The sequence below is a fragment of the Podarcis muralis genome, chromosome 14, assembly GCF_964188315.1.
Source record: "Podarcis muralis chromosome 14, rPodMur119.hap1.1, whole genome shotgun sequence".
NCBI classification, from domain to species: Eukaryota; Metazoa; Chordata; class Lepidosauria; order Squamata; family Lacertidae; genus Podarcis; species Podarcis muralis.
The window spans coordinates 46339546-46356063 of NC_135668.1; the positions used below are offsets into that span (position 1 = coordinate 46339546).

The following is a 16518-nucleotide window of genomic DNA, read 5'->3' on the forward strand; positions in this document are numbered from 1 at the left end:
AACAGTTGCTTGGTTTTAATGACACCTCCGCTGTACCTTCCAAACCTTCGCTATACCTTCCAAACTCCCCCACCCTAGACACCCTTTCCAGTTCCATCCCCAAACCAGGTATATGTTTATTAAGGACCTTTTCCACTGGACCTGCCCCCCCCACGCCCAAAGAACCTATTCAATACCAGAGATATTGCAGCAACAGGAATCAGAAGTGGGGAGGGGGAGTACTGTTGCCCTCTTGGGTTTCCCATAATGGGCAGCTGTTGAGAGCAGAATGCTGAACCAGATGGGCCACTGGCCTGATCCAGCTCCTCATACGTCCTTTAGGATAAGGAAGTAAGCACAACACAGGAGAGAGAGAGAGAGAGAGAGAGAGAGCGAGCAAAAGTATAAATAGTTTCCTTTTTAATTTCAGCACAAAAAAGAGAACTCTTCCACCAGGTGTTCCACGTGATAGAAAACAGCAGAGGAGACAGGTGTCTGCCAGATGTGGGGAAGGACCAGGAGCCGGGAAATGGGCCTGATGACTGCCAACACCCCTCACACCAAGCCTGTAAAGCAGGCATAGGCAAACTCCGGCCCTCCAGATGTTTTGAGACTACAATTCCCATCATCCCTGACCACTGGTCCTGTTAGCTAGGGATGATGGGAGTTGTAGTCCAAAATAGAGAAAACCTTACTATAAGCTTAGGGAGGCCCGTTTGCCCTTTGCTAAATCCTCCCCTGGATTCCTTTCCTCCCTCCCTATGCTATTAGAAGCTCTGGGCAAGCATGCCCAGATGTACACAGAGGCTGAAAAGAGGAGGCCCCAGTCCTTGGGGGTGAGACAGGCTGCTTCAGGTTGAAGTGGGCACATTGGTTTGGTCCTGCATCTTGTTAAACTGGGTGCTTCTTGCCAAAACGCCACCCGCCCAGCTCACCTGCCCTTCCTGCCCATAAGGGCGTTCCTTCAAGCTGCTTGGGCTCTACTTCTCTTCTGCAGTGGTGGCTGGAGCCCAATGGGCGAAAGGCAGGGAGCCCAACAGTAGGTGGCGCCAAGGCCAGAGCCAGGCAGAGCCAGCTATTTCTAGCTAAGTCTTCCAGCTGAACATAGAGGAGGAAGCTAACACAGACAGGATTGCTTGTAAGAAGGCAGGCAGGGTTTTGTTTTTCCCCAGGGGGGTTGCAGGCTGATATTGGCGGGGCGGCGCCCAATTTGCCCTACCGGACTGGCCTCCACTGTAATCTTCCCTACCGCCAGCTAAACATGCAAACAGGCACAAGGCAGTGTGAGAATTAGGAGTGGGGTGGGGGAGAGAAAGTGGATCCAAACAACCATGAACGAAGGCAGGCTGCTGTTTATAAGGGGTGGGGGAGAAAGACCCTCTGAACCTATCGGGAAGACTCTCCGCCTGGGAGTGGCGGGTGAGGACAAGGGGCTGTACACAAGCCCAGCGGCGCAAGCTCTTCACAGCTGCAGATCCAGAGGGAGGGAGCGCTGCCGCCGCGAGGGCTCCCCACAATCTCAGCCTGGGTGTGAAGGATTTGGGAGGAAGAGAGATCTAAGGGTAAGGGAGCAGGGCTGGGACATTGCTGAGTTGCCAGAGTTTCACAGCTGCGTGGTGAGCTCTTGGCGCAGTGGCTGGATTGGGAAAAGGCCACCCTCACACTGCCCAATTCTGTCAACATGCCTGGTAATGTTAAATCAGGGCGGCTAAGCAGATTCTTATTGAGTCCACCAGCCCTGATCACTGGCCACAGAGATGGGGGTGTCCAGCAGCAACCTGGAGGAGGACCACAGTTCAGTCCCCGCTCCCTTGCTTCACACACAAGTTAAAAACGACAACATTGAGCTGTATGGGAGGTGCGTTGCGACTGTTCCCAGGAAATGCCAGCCAGGGTCTCCAGTCCAGCATTGCTCAGAGCATTTTTTGCACAGCAGGATTGACAAAACGGGGGTGGTAGCGAGTCTTGGAAGGCACAATTGGCAGTAGCTGGGCCAGAGGAAGAAAGCTTGGTCAGAAATGGACACACACACACACACACACACCTCCCAGCCCAGGTCTGTAACAGAGACAGGGACTCCCAGGCAGCTGCCTCTCTCCAATTGTGGGGGACGCCCCTCCTGAAGCCCCAGGGGACCCCAAAGCAATTGTACAGAGCCTATCTGCAGTCCCGTGCGAAGAACCCAAGGTCAGGATGGCGAGAGGAGCGCAAGGCTGAAGAAAGATGAGAATGGCGACAAGGAGGAGACGCCGGGGACACAGCAAAGTGCGGGACTCCACACGCCGGGCGTTTTGGCGTTTGGCTTCACGTCCGCGGTCTCCCAAGGGCAACGGCGCTGGGAGGCTGGCGAGAGCCTGGTGCACAGCAAGGTCCGCAGCACCCAGCGGCAAAGTCACGTCTGCGCCAGGGGCAGCTCCTCCAAGCCTTCCTTCCCCAGGCGATATCGGGCCAGATCCTTCCGTGTGACCAGACCCACCACCTATAGAGAGAAAAAGGCAGAATTTCAGGTCACTCGGGAGCGGCAGAACCAGGCCCTGAGCAGAGGTGCTTCTAGGCAAAAAGGTAAAGGACCCCTAGATGGTTAAGTCCAGTCAAAGGCGACTATGGGGTTGCGGCGCTCATCTCGCTTTCAGGCTGAGGGAGCCGGCGTTTGTCCGCAGACAGCTTTCCGGGTTATGTGGCCAGCAGGACTAAGCCTCAACGGGACACTGTGTTGGAAACCAGAGCACATGGAAACACCGTTTACCTTCCCACCGCAGCGGTACCTATTTATCTACTTGCACTGGTGTGCTTTCGAACTGCTAGGTTGGCAGGAGCTGGGACAGAGCAACAGGAGCTCACCAGTGTCACACGGATTTGAACTGCCGACCTTCTGATAAGCAAGCCCAAGAGGCTCAGTGGTTTAGACCACAGTGCCACCTAAGAGGTGCTTCTAACCCAGAGGTACCCAAATGTGGAGGTGCTTCAGAAGCTGCTAGACTCACATTTTCCCTGACAAGTGACCATGTTTGCTGAGGCTGATGGGAATCTGCTCCCAGACTTTGGAACTCCATCCCTGGAGAAGCTAGACCAGGGGTCAGCAAACCTTTTCAGCAGGGGGCCGGTCCACTGCCCCTTAGATCTTGTGGGGGGCCGGACTATATTTTTTTTTGGGGGGGGGGGGGGAATGAATGAATTCCTATGCCCCACAAATAACCCAGAGATGCATTTTAAATAAAAGGACCGGCCCCCAGGCCTTAGTTTGCCTACCCATGAGCTAGACTGCCTCCCTCCTTGCTGTCTTTCCCCTGGCAGGTAAAGACTGTTATTCCAACAGGCTTTTGGGAACTGACTGCCTTTTAGAAAAGGGCTTTTCGTTTGTCTGTCTGTTTCTGCTATCAGTGTTTTAATAGATTGGCATTTACATTCCATTACAGTTTACCCTTTAGCCATTATCTTTTCTATGTTTCTATGTGTTATATGTGCTTAGCTAGCTGCCCAGATCACTTGGCTAGAGCGCGGCGATGATCATGCCAAGGTCGTGGGTTCAACCCCATACAGGTCCTCCTGCACTGCACGGGGGCTGGACTAGAGGACCTGGATGGGGCTCCCTTCCAACTCTACACTGCTAAGATTCTATCTGCGTTTGTTTTAAACTTCTGTGAGTTGCCTTGAATTTTGGTTCTGAGAAAAGGTGGGATAAAATGAAACTAATACAGTCATACCTCAGGTTACAGACGCTTCAGGTTGCATTTTTTCAGGTTACGGACCGTTGAAACCCGGAAGTACTGAAACGGGTTAATTCCGGGCTTCGGCGATCATGCTTTGCGCATGCACAGAAGCGCTGAATCGCAACCCGCGCATGCGCAGACACACAGCTGCGGGTTGCGAATGTGCTTCCCGCATGGATCACGTTCGCAACCTGAGTATCCACTATAATCAATTCATTAGGAAATAATAATAATAATAACAATAATAACAATAATAAAGTAAAAAATGTAAAGAAGACAAAAGGCTACATTAATGCCTGGGTCAGACTACTGGTCTATCTAGCCCAGCTGTCCAGGATCCCCAACAGAGAGGGTCTTCCCCAACCCTACCTGGAGAGACAGGGACTCAAACCTGGGACCCTCCCCATGCAAAAGGTGAGCTCTGCCACTGGGTGTCAGGCTTCAGGGAATCCGATCCCTCCCCTGCTGGCAGCCAGCAAGGAGATGAACAAGAGTTCTTACCAAGTAATTTATTCCATAGTTCACAGAGAGATACAAAAGAATACAGCCTCCCTAAAATAATGGCGTTGCTCTGAATAAAATCCCACCCGCTCCATCTCTCCTATCCTACGTCATCCCTGTGATGGCTAATCTGAGCTTTCTGCCTCTGAGCCTTCTGTTCTCCTACCCTCAATGCCTGCCTGGTCCTGGGAGGGGGGGGGGGTCAGGAATGCTCTCCAAGAATACTGAGTCTGTCAGCTGCCTCTCCCCAGTGCTTCGTCTTCTTCTTGCCCCTCTCCCAATATTTCCCAGCTTCTCCCCTCTGCAGCCTCTGAACGATGCCCTTCTGCAAACCACTGTTCTAAATCTATACTGTCCTCCTGTTCTTGGGAAGGTTCAGGAGAAGAGGCGGGTGGCCTCCACCATTCCTCCTCTGTCCAGCCACTGACATTGGGCTGCAAGACCACTTCCTTGAGATCTCCTGCCATCTCGAGCAAGATGTTTCTTCCAGCCTTGACTCACCTGGTTATGATTATCCACCACCACGAGGTGGCGCAAGCCCAGGGCCCGGAACAACTTGTAAACCCTCGTTAGGGTGGCTTCCTGCAAACCGGGGAAATCATATTAGACAAGAGAAAGGCAATGAGTTTCCCCCACCCCCACCCCAGTAAAACGAAAACAACCCAGGATGCTGTTACGGGACGAGGAAGCCCTCGTCTCCAGCAGCATCCCTCCCTTGAGATGCCTTCAAAGCAATAGACGTTGCCGCCCTCAACCCGGTCCTACCAAGGGCACGGTGTAAGGTGAGGGGTTCATGAATTCGGTCAGGTCCATCATGCACTCGCGCTCGTCCTGGGAGACGTGGATCGACTGGATGGGGGGGAAGCGGGGGTAGGCGTCCCGGAAGTCCTTCAGCTTCAGCCGCCGCTGCACCAGGGACAGGTTGGCTCTCTCCACGAAGACCTAAAAGGGGGTCAGGCATGGTGGTGGCACAGGGCAAACGGACAGGGATGCCCGCTAGCCCAGGCTTGCTGCCCTCTTCCCTGGGGTTCCCCCAAGTCCTCCTGCTGCCTGGGGAACCCTCCCATCCTGCAGAGAGGGTTGACTCCAACCGCACCACGACTTGAAACCAAATGTTGGATTAGGCGAAAACGTGCCTCTTCAACCAGGCCTCGGGCTGATTTAAAAAGGGGCATCGGATGTCAATGCTTTGCGGGAGGGGAGGGGGGCTTATTCGTTTTTGGTCTTTTTTATTATGCATTTTGTGCTTTTTTAAATTGCGATTTTATGCTGCGAATTTTGTTTTTTTTTATATTGTGATTTTATGCTGCGAACCGCCCCAAGATCTACGGACAAAGTTTGGTATACAATTTTAATAAAATTGTTATTGTTTGTTGTTGCTGCAGTTACGGGACTCTCTCCTGCAGGGAGACAGTGATGGCCACCAACCTGGAATGGGTTTATTACAGTGGTACCTCGGGTTACAGACGCTTCAGGTTACAGACGCTTCAGGTTACAGACTCCGCTAACCCAGAAATAGTTCCTCGGGTTAAGAACTTTGCTTCAGGATGAGAACAGAAATCGTGCGGCGGCAGCAGGAGGCCCCATTAGCTAAAGTGGTACCTCAGGTTAAGAACAGTTTCAGGTTAAGAACGGAACTCTGGAATGAATTAAGTACTTAACCTGAGGTACCCCTGTATTATTATTATTATTATAATTATTATTATTATTATTATTATTATTATTCTAAATTAAACTTGCATACCGTCCTTCATCCATAGATCTTGGGGCTGCGCACTCCATTAAAAGGCAAGATAAAAACACCAAAATTACATAAGAACAAGAACAAACTGGGCCAATCGACGGAAGGCTTCTGCCCATCATTGCTATGCTCTGTTTCCATAATCGGAGGCAGCAATTCTTCTAAAGTTTGCTTGCTGGGAACCGCAGGAGGGGAGAGGGCTCTTGTGCTCGGGGGTTTCCCACAGGCATCTCGTCGACCACAGTGAGAACAGGATGCTGGACTAGGTGAGCTCTTGGGCCAGATCCACAGGGCTCCCCTTACGTCAGCGGTTCTCAACCTGTGGGTCCCCAGATGTTGTTGGACTACAACTCCCATCGTCCCTGAGCTCTGTGGCCTTGCTAGCTAGGGGTGATGGGAGTTGTAGTTCAACAACATCTGGGGACCCACAGGTTGAGAAAGGCTGCCTTATGTTCTTGCGACTTCTGTTTGCACACTGGATATTCCCTTCTGCCTCCTCACACCACACACACCCCAGATCTGTTCTGGAGGGTTGGGGGGAACCCCAGGAGTAGATGGGTTAAGAGGCGTGCAGAGGAAGAGGAGGGGGAGCTCCGCCACCACAACCAGAAGTCGTTTTGCTCACGCAGTGACTTTAAGTCACATACGACCCAGAGAAGCCGACCAGTCTGGCAGCAGAGCAGGAGTGGGGAACCTGCGCCCCAATCCAGATGTTGCTGGACTACAACTCCCATCAACCTGACCACGCTGGCTGGGGCTGATGGGAATTGTAGTCCAACATCCGGAGGAGGACCAGGTTCCCCATTCCCTGCAGTGCTTTGTTTGATTGTTTTTATTTAACCAAATTTATATACCCCTTGATTATAGGGAAGAACTCCAAGCGGCTTCTGAGATATATTCAAATTATCAATAATAGTCGTTCAAAACATTAACAGCGAAAGAAACTGAAACATGCCAGAGGAGATGCTCTGTGACTGAGCCGCGGCCCTCACCTTGTGCTTCAGGAGAACAATCAGCTGGGAGCGCAGGATCAGGCCTCGCAGTCCCGCTGCCTGCAAGGAGAGAGGCTGTCATTGGGGTGCCTCTTGGCCCCAACAATTCCCCACCCATCCTTTCCACATGATTTTAGACACCAGGAAGGACAACCAGGCATTTAAACATCTGGGCTGCTGCTGTTGTTTCCCCTGGAGCTTATTTCAGAATTAGTTTGTTGTCATTTTGCGGTTTTCTTCGCTCAGAATTATAAACCTGCAAGTACACTGTACGAGCGATGGGAATCAATCTGGTAAATTGAAGATCATGGGTTCAAACCCCGCCTGTGCCTCAAAAAATTGAAGAGTTGTTACCTTGCCCTGGTGGGCATGCAAGACAGATACTAAAAGAAGGGGCTTGTTTTCCCAAGGCACTGTAGTGCAGTGGTTAGAGTAATACACTACAACCTGGGAGACCAGGGTTCGAATCCAGCCATCCAGCCATGAAGCTCACTGGGTGTGTGACCTTGGGCCAGTCACCATCTCTCAGCCTGACCTACCACACAGGGCTGTTGGGAGATTTAAACGGGACACTGAGCTCTTTGGGAGACAATAAAAGGGTCCCCTGACCATTAGGTCCAGTCGTGACCGACTTTGGGGTTGCGGCGCTCATCTCGCTTTACTGGCCAAGGGAGCTGGCGTACAGCTTCTGGGTCATGTGGCCAGCATGACTAAGCTGCTTCTGGCAAACCAGAGCAGCGCACGGAAACGCCGTTTACCTTCCCGCAGGAGCGGTACCTATTGATCTACTTGCACATTGACGTGCTTTTGAACTGCTAGGTTGGCAGGAGCAGGGACTGAGCAACGGGAGCTCACCCCGTTGCGGGGATTTGAACCGCCAACCTTCTGATCGGCAAGTCCTAGGCTCTGTGGTTTAACCCACAGCACCACCACACAATGGCAGTGCATAAATGTAATAAATAAGACAATACCTAATACATCTTACGAACACACGTACGCATTTTACTCAAGTTCCGCAAGTGGGCCTTAAAAAATGTAGGAGCCTGCCTTAGCCGGACCTTTGCTCCATCTAGCCCAATACTGTCGACACTGGCAGTCAGAAATGGCCTTCCAAAGGTGTCAAACAGGGTTTTTTCCCAGCCCTACCTGGCGATTGGACCTGGGACGATCTACATGAGAAGCAGGTGCCCTCTGCTGAGGCATGGCCCTTTCCTAACCTTTTCTCCAAGAAACAGGGTTCCGAGCATCAAGGCACCCAAGTCAGTTCCCGCCGCCCTACCTGATCGCTGCCTGGAATGCTCTCCACCACAGGGAACCCGTTGTGGTTGGACGACGTATCACTGAGGATGTCCACAATGACGCCCACTTTCTCAATCCTTCGGAGGGAGGTCACCGGGGTGCTCATCACTTCTCTGCAGAGGGGGGGAAAATGAAACAACACACAGAGATCACGTTAAAAGCCCACAGAGGGAAGGAGTGTGGACTGCGGGGCCTTCTCTGTGGTGGCCCCCTTCGTTGTGGAAATTCCTTCCACACACAAAGAGGAGCACCTGGCTTCTCCGGTACACGGCTTTCGGATAATGCTGAAGACACAGATCTGTTACCCTGGCCTTTTGACTCGGCCCCCTACACTCCCTCTTTAAACAAGCCCCTTTGTTCATTGTCATGGGGACTAGCATCTTGCTTTGCTGTTGCAGGAAGGTCTTAGAGCTCATGCCTTGCACTCATAAGGTCCTAGGTTCAGTTCCCAGCATCCCCAGGCAGGGATGGGAAAACATCCCCCACCTGAAAGCTCAGTGAGTTTGATGGTCCAATGTTCTCACTTGGTATAAGACAACTTCCCAGATTAAAACATACAAAGAATGAGGTCTCCCTGAATTTGTCAGGGTCAGATTTGGGTTGTGTGCTTTCGGGACTCGATTTGTTATTTGTTTCAACGCTGGATTTTAAAACGCTGCAACCCCGCTGCTGATGTAGGGTGGGATGGTATATTTAAGAACAGTAATACCACCAGCAGCATTTTTGGTTTTTTCCATACACCGAGAACCAGTACAAACCCTGCTGTGGCCTGATCCTGTCAGCTTACCTGGCGGTAAACGAGTGGGATGTGACAGGGGCTTCCCAGTGCAGGAAGGGAACACTCTGAAGCTGGATGTGCATGTCATACAAACCCTGGAAAGAGAAGAAATTGTGAGCTGGGGCACACCTGGTGGGCAGGGCCAGATATAGGTTTGGTGAGGCCCTAAACTACTGAAGGTAATGGGGTCCTTTATATGCCCAGCTGTCCTTTGTCAACAACAAATCCTACAGGTACCAGAGAGGACCCGCAAGTGGGATAAACAGTCTTAAACTCGCAAATCGACAATAAAACGTTATTTTGGTTCCATTTTACCGTATGTCTGTTTCAGCAGCGATATTGTAAAAGCCCATTTTTGTAAGTTTGCAAATTTAAGCTGCACTTTTAACTTTTCACGGTCGGAATTTGCGAAAATAGTGTGGCTTATATTCAGGCCAATACGGTAATATGTACAGCAGGGCTGAGGAAGCTTTCGCAGCCTGAAGGCTGCATTGCCTAGTGGGCAGTCTACTGGGGGCATAATGCCCCTGGTTTGCGGAGCTAGAGTTTAAAGGGGCAGAACGATGGCTGTGACCCTTACCCAGGGCTGGATTGAGGTTTGATGAGGCCCTAAGCTACTGAAGGTAATGGGGCCCTTTATATGTCCAGCTCTCCTTTGTCAACAACAAATTGTCGCTGTTTTTTGTGTTGTATATATGCTATATGGTAATTTATTTTTTTAAATCTGAGTCCTCCAAAACAGGGGGTGTCTTATACACGGGGGCTTGTTATACACAAGAAAATACGGTGGCTGGTTCACAGTTTGGCCTTTCTTGGTGCAGAATGTATTTGTTAAGAATTATATCTGGCCTTTCCCCCAGGCTAACCAACCAACCGCTAAACCAAGCAGTGCCATGCAGAATGAAACGTGGAATATGTAAAACCTCCAGGCCTGTCCTGTCCTCTGGGTCACAAGAACAGCCCTGCTGGGTCAGACCAAGGCGGGGAAATCTAGCCCAGAAACCCTCTTTCCACTGTGGCCAGTCACAGGCCTCCACGAAGCCCACCAGCAGGGCACAGAGGCAATTCTGCCCCACCGAATGCTGCACCCCAGCGACTGGCGTTCCGTGGTAGAGTCCCCCTGGAGAGGGAGGTTCTAGGTGGCTGGCACGACCAGCAGCCGCAGGCAGACCCTCACCTCGACAAAATAATCCCCCACAATCTTGGCCGTCATCAGCACCAGCATGATTGGGAAGCCGTAGGTGACGTTGCCTGTCGCCTCCATCATGATAACCGTCAGGCTGAGCGTCATCCTCACAATGCCCCCTAGGAAGACAAGACTGGGTTGGACCTCAAGGATGGCCTCTCCCCATATGAACCAACCCGGACCCTGAGATCATCCTCTGAGACCCTCCTTTGTGTGCCTCCTCCTCGAGAGGTCCAGAGGGTGGCAACATGAGAATGGGCCCAGGACCTCCATAGGCACTGCCTAGGATTGCACCCGCTAACACAGCGGTTTGACTTCACCCCAGGAAGCACACTCCATTGTCTCTCGAGCCAGGTAAAGGTAAAGGGACCCCTGACCGTTAGGTCCAGTCGTGGACGACTCTGGGGTTGCGGCACTCATCTCGCTTTATTGGCCCAGGGAGCCGGCGTACAGCTTCCGGGTCGTGTGGCCAGCATGACTAAGCCGCTTCTGGCGAACCAGAGCAGTGCACGGAAACGCCGTTTACCTTCCCGCCGGAGCGGTACCTATTTATCTACTTGCACTCTGATGTGCTTTCGAACTGCTAGGTTGGCAGGAGCAGGGACTGAGCAATGGGAGCTCACCCCGTCGCGGGGATTCGAACCACCAACCTTCTGATCAGCAAGTCCTAGGCTCTGTGGTTTAACCCACAGCGCCACCCGCGTCCCCTCGAGGCAGGTAGATGCCCACAAATCAGTAATGTGTGCTATTTTAAGAACATGTCTTAATGTGTTTTATGTTTCAACAGGAATATGTTTTGATTTTATGAATCCAATTATTATTTAATTTTTTTGATTTCTAATTTCAAACAGTGAGGAGTGGTTCCTGTTATCTGCTTTAAATTTCATTAACTCCCCTTGTGCTGCTGTGGCCTACCAAATAATGCAATACGTGGTTTTTTTATTCATACTGAGCTACTGTCCTTCCTCAGAGCAAACCTGTAATTAGTGCCATAGCCGTTTTAAAAGAGCAGGACAAAGCTGAACCCCTTTCTGAAAAGGTTCTAAAAAAAAAAAAAGACTGAACGGCTAAACCAGCAGTGAGAAAGCTGGTTGGACTCCAGCTCCCATCGGCCCCAGCCAGTGTGGCCAATGGTCAAGGATGATGGGTGTTGTAGTCCGATAGCTGGAAGGCCAGAGGTTTCTCATCCTTGTGCTACATAGACACAAAGCAGATATAGTTCATTATAATCTAATCTAATCTACTGTATTTTTCTATGTATAAGACTGTTGCCCCCCAAATTTTTTAAGTTTAAAATTGGGGGTCAACTTATACACGGAATGTTGCAATTAAATATATAAATAAATTTATTTCTTAATTTTGGGCTCAAAAAATAGGAGTCGTCTTATACACAGGGATGTCTCATACACAGAAAAATACGGTAGTATAATATAATTTCATTATTAATCTGCCTTGATTGCCTCAGCCACTCTGGGTGGCTCCCAACACAATATTTAAAACACATCAAACATTAAAAACTTCCCTATACAGGGCTGCCTTCAGATGTCTCAAACTACTCTTGGGAATCACAGCTCTGTGAGGAGAACAGAATTCTTTTAACAAAGCATACCTTTATAAGCCATAACTCCCAGGGTTATTATTATTATTTGCAGAAGGAGCCATGATTGTTTAAAGCAAGATGAGGATGCTTAAATGCCTGGTGCAGACGGGGCCCAGGAAAGAAAGTTCGGTTAAAGGGTTAAAGCCTGACCTGCACCGTCCCACTGGGGCAAGACCCACCTTCCCACTTCTGAATAAGCTGCGCCCCTTTCTCCTCCCTGCCCCAGACGTGCATCACTCACCCAGCTGTGCCGCGGCTCCCATCAAGGCATACTTCCCTGGGTCGGCCCAGATCTGAAAGCCCCAAGAGAGAGGAACAGTCAACGCTCAGGATAGCGGGACTAAGCAGGAGGTCGGAGGGTCTCCGCTCCAGGCCCCCTCCCTCCCCAATTCACTGGAGAAATGGACCTTTCACACCGTGAACAGCAGTAACCAACTGGGGCATGGCATCTGCCCCCTACTTGCCTAGACCGGTGGTGGTGGATCTCTAGGCCAAGGGGACGGTTAGGTGTCATGGACTGATGGGTTGCAGGGGAGGGGAAGGGGAGCCACCAGCTGGGGAACCCCCAGGGGAGGAAGGCTGGCTTGCTGCCCATCTGACTGGGTTGCCTCAACCACTCTGGGTGGCTCCCAACAAAATATTAAAAACACAACAAAGCCTCAAGCATTAAAAAAACACTCTGTACAGGGCTGCCTTCAGAATGTCTTCTGAAAGTCAGATAGTTGTTTATCTGCTTGATATCTGACAGGAGGGCGTTTCACGGGGCGGGCACCACTGCTGAAACTGCTTTATTTTGAACTTAAAAACAGAAAGCGTAATGCTGGTGGCCAACAAAAGGGGTTCAAAGACTCTCTCAAAAAATGTAGTATAAACACCGGCAACAGGGAAACACTGGCCTGCGAGCGCTCCGATTGGAGAATAGCCTTTGCCAAAGGTGCTTTGAAGATGCTCAAACTCAGGACGAAAGGGAGAAACGCGCTAAGAAGAAGGCACGCTTGGCAAACCCTCACCGTGATCAACTCCCGCCCGGAAACCTATGTCCCCACTGTGGAAGGACGTGTGGGTCCAGAATCAGCCTCCACAGTCACTTACGGACTCACTTTTAAAACTGTGTTCATGGAAGGCAATCTTACTTGGCTACGAGGGATCGCCAGATAAGAAGACAACGACCACTACTGAGAAGACCCTCTGCCTGGTTCCCTGTAACCTCACTTCTCGCAGTGAGGGAACTGCCAGGAGGCCCTCAGAGCTGAAAAGCTTCCACTTCTTCTTCCTGGCGAAGATCAAACGCCCTCCGTCTCCCCAGCTCCCCTCCCACCCGTGAAAACCAGGGGCTTGTTTTCTGCAAAGGTTCTTCGGACCGTAATGGAGTGGGCGGGTGGGGAGAGAGGATCGAAACCACAAGGTGAGGGCAACTCACCCAGCCGCTGGTCATGTAGGAGAGAGAGATGCCAAAGAGGCGGCCCCAGGCGGCCCCGATCAGCAGGGAGGGGATGAAGACACCTGCCGAAACTGTTAGCCCGTAGGTCCAACAAGCCAGGAAGAAGTACATCAAGGTGAAGAGCCCCAAAGTCATGGGGTCGTACGTGCCTAAGAGGGAGAGCAAAGAGCATCACTCCCCACAACCTGGGACCAGCAGCAAGATTGGCTCAGCAATGCGGCAGGGTGCTCCCACCTTATTACAGGGGGCATGCATTTTAGCCCCTCAAAGAAGCAGGTCTCAAGAGCCATCTTTGGGTTTTTCCTGGTTCCAAAAATTAGGTTGAAGCCACGTTTCCCAAACTTGGGTCTCTAGCTGGTTTTGGACTACAACTCCTATCAGTGAGTTGTAGGACCAGTGGTCAGGGGTTATGGGAACTGTAGTCCCAAAACAGGTTGAGACCCAAGTTTGGGAAACACAACGACATAAACTCTCAAAACATCGACAAATAATACTTATCCACTCTTAACAATTACAATAATTACTGAACTACGATCAATAAAAAATAACTGCAAGTCACAATGCATAAAATACAGTCGTAGCTTGGATTTCAAAGGCCTTGGCTCCCGAACAATCAAAACCCGGAAGTGAGTGTTCCGGTTTTCGAATGATTTTCGCAAGCTGAACGTCCGGCGTGGCTTCTGATTGCAGGAAGCTCCTGCAGCCACTCAGGAGCCGCACTTTGGTTTCTGAATGTTTTTGGAAGTCAAACGGACTTCCGGAACGGATTCCGTTCGACTTGCAAGGTACGACTGTATCACAACACATCTAAAACATGTCCAAATCACCCTAACCTTCCCTGTGATAATACCATAGCTGCCAACTTTTCCCATTTCTTGCAAGGAATCCTATTTGGAATAAGGGAATTTCCCTTTAAAAAGGGGAAACGTTGACAGCTATGGATAATAGCCGCTAGGGCAGCTCTATGTGCCTTTCCTAATTAAAACATTGTGTGCAGCAAAACAAATCATGGACTTGGGAACAAATCCCAAGCTGGGCTCTAGGGTACTGTGAAAAGAAAATTCAATTCCTTCATCCGGCTCCTCTGCCACAGGAACATCAGGTAAAGCCTTTATAGAGGAGGAAAGCCAAGGACTGTTGCAAGCCCCCTGCCGTCCCGTTTTAGATTTCAGGAATGCACATTTAGGCTAAACGTTTGGAGGGGGCGGGAGGAAGGAGAAGAGACTCATTAACTGTGGGAGCAGATTAAGCGATGGAACAAGTTGCATCTCCCACAGAGCTGGAGAGAGCTCTCCTTCTTCGGAGGCATGCAATTTAAAAGCAAATGAAACCCACCTCGAATACAAAAAAAAACCAAACCAAAACAATTCACAGTAATTCAGGTAGATCACATAAATTTCCAGGCCCAATTCAAAGTGCTGGTTTTGACCTATAAAGACTGTAAAAGGGGTGGCTATAGGAATGGACAACAAGAAGTGAAGGATGAAATGGATACAGTGGTGCCCCGCAAGACGAATGCCTCGCAAGACGAAAAACTCGCTAGACGAAAGGGTTTTCCGTTTTTTGAGTCGTTCCGCAAGACGAATTTTCCTATGGGCTTGCTTCGCAAGACGAAATGTCTTGCGAGTTCTTGCGAGTTTGTTTCCTTTTTCTTAAAGCCGCTAAGCCGTTAATAGCCGCTAAGCCGCTAATAGCCATGCTTTGCAAGACGAAAAAACCGCAAGACGAAGAGACTCGCGGAATGGATTAATTTCGTCTTGCGAGGCACCACTGTATTAATGAAGAGTTGATGTGGCTACAAGAGAAAAAGATGGACATATGTTTGCAACTGGAGCCGGAAACCTGATTTTTTAAAAAAAGAAACTATATTAAATTAGGTAATTTGGTTTGATTTGTAAAAATTTGGAAAACCAATAAAAATAATTTGGGGGAAAAGACTGTGCTCAGAAGATAGATAGATGATAGATAGATAGATAATTATTGTTTGTCTGTGTATCCATCTAAACATGCTGTCACCAAAATCAGTGGGGTCTTGTTGGGAGGGGGGAATAACATTTGCTGGTCGTGGAGCTAGATTTAGGCCCTGAGACAGGAACTAGCCAACCCTGCTATAGAATATTAGGAAGAATACATCCCCCCATCGATTGGCGATGGTTGGACGCTGCTAGTTGGGGAGCAACCGACCTGGGGGGTCATGAAAAAGGCGGACGACACTCTTCTCTGGTGTGTTGAAGAAGGCGGCAGCCATAGAGTTGTATTCGCCATCAGGACAGAAGAGCTGGCGGGGAGAGGAGAAGTCGTGTTACTGCAGGCACAGTAAAAAGTAAAAAAGGAAAGGAAAGGAAAAGAAAAGAAAAGAAAAAAGAAGCGGGGGTCCAACACCACAGGCTGCTGTTCCTTACGAGCACTGGATTCAATATTATTATTATTATTATTATTATTATTATTATTATTATTATTATTATTATTATTATCATCATCATCATCATCATCATCATCATTATACCAGCCTATACCTGGAGGTCTCAGGGTAGTTCACAGAAAAGATGACAACGTATATAATCAGAATAAAAACAACAACCCAATAAGAGCCACATTTTAAAAGGGTGTAGGATGTCAAACAGAACAACCAAAGGCCTGGTTGTCTGGTGGGCACCAGGTGAACATCCCTGGGGAAGGCATTCCATGGATGGGGAGCCACTGCAGAGAAGGTCCGTTCTCGTGTTGCCACCCCCCCCCCGGACCTCCTGAGGAAGAGGCACACAAAGAATGGCCTCAGAAGATGACCTCAGGGTCCGGGTAGGTTCATATGGAAAGAGGTGGTCCTTGAGGTATTGCAGTCCTGAGCCGTTTAACATCTGGGGCAGGGAACGGCTCAGAGATTTGGTTTGAGAAGGGCTTGCAAATAAACCCAGGGGTGTTATCAAATCGCAAATGTGTGTACCAGCCTGCTGTCCTCTCGTAAAAGCACTGCTCACTTATGAAAGGAAGAGCCATTCCCCCACACCCCAAACACACACAGACACATTTTCAAAAGCTTCTCTGCATGATGCCAGAGAGTTAATGTCTTGCTTGCCAAAGCTACATGCAAACTTGGGCTCACTGCCGGGGGCAGCGGCTGCGCAACTTTGCCAGCTGGATGCGCCCAGCATCTCACCAACAGCGGCTAGCTCCCATTGGGCTGAAAGCAGGGAGGTGGACAGCAGGGGGAGCCACAGAAAACAACAGCAGCAGATGACTAATTGTCCGCCATCTTCCTCCCTGCCGCGCTCTACAAGGGCAAGGCTGAAG

General features: G+C 50.1%; 1 protein-coding gene across 1 annotated transcript in view; it reads right to left on the reverse strand.

The window, feature by feature from the left end:
- Positions 1–377: 377 nt before the first annotated feature.
- The window catches only part of CLCN7 (chloride voltage-gated channel 7), a 36272-nt gene continuing 20131 nt past the window's right edge, over positions 378–16518 (reverse strand). The window contains exons 16-25 of the mRNA XM_028705886.2: positions 15412–15505; positions 13207–13376; positions 12028–12079; positions 10178–10305; positions 9010–9095; positions 8203–8335; positions 6924–6983; positions 4956–5132; positions 4692–4772; positions 378–2458 (exon numbers count right to left, since the gene is read on the reverse strand). Of these exons, the coding sequence (XP_028561719.2) occupies positions 2372–2458; positions 4692–4772; positions 4956–5132; positions 6924–6983; positions 8203–8335; positions 9010–9095; positions 10178–10305; positions 12028–12079; positions 13207–13376; positions 15412–15505 (1068 nt within the window). The 3' untranslated portion in view covers positions 378–2371. The remainder of the gene's footprint in view (positions 2459–4691; positions 4773–4955; positions 5133–6923; positions 6984–8202; positions 8336–9009; positions 9096–10177; positions 10306–12027; positions 12080–13206; positions 13377–15411; positions 15506–16518) is intronic.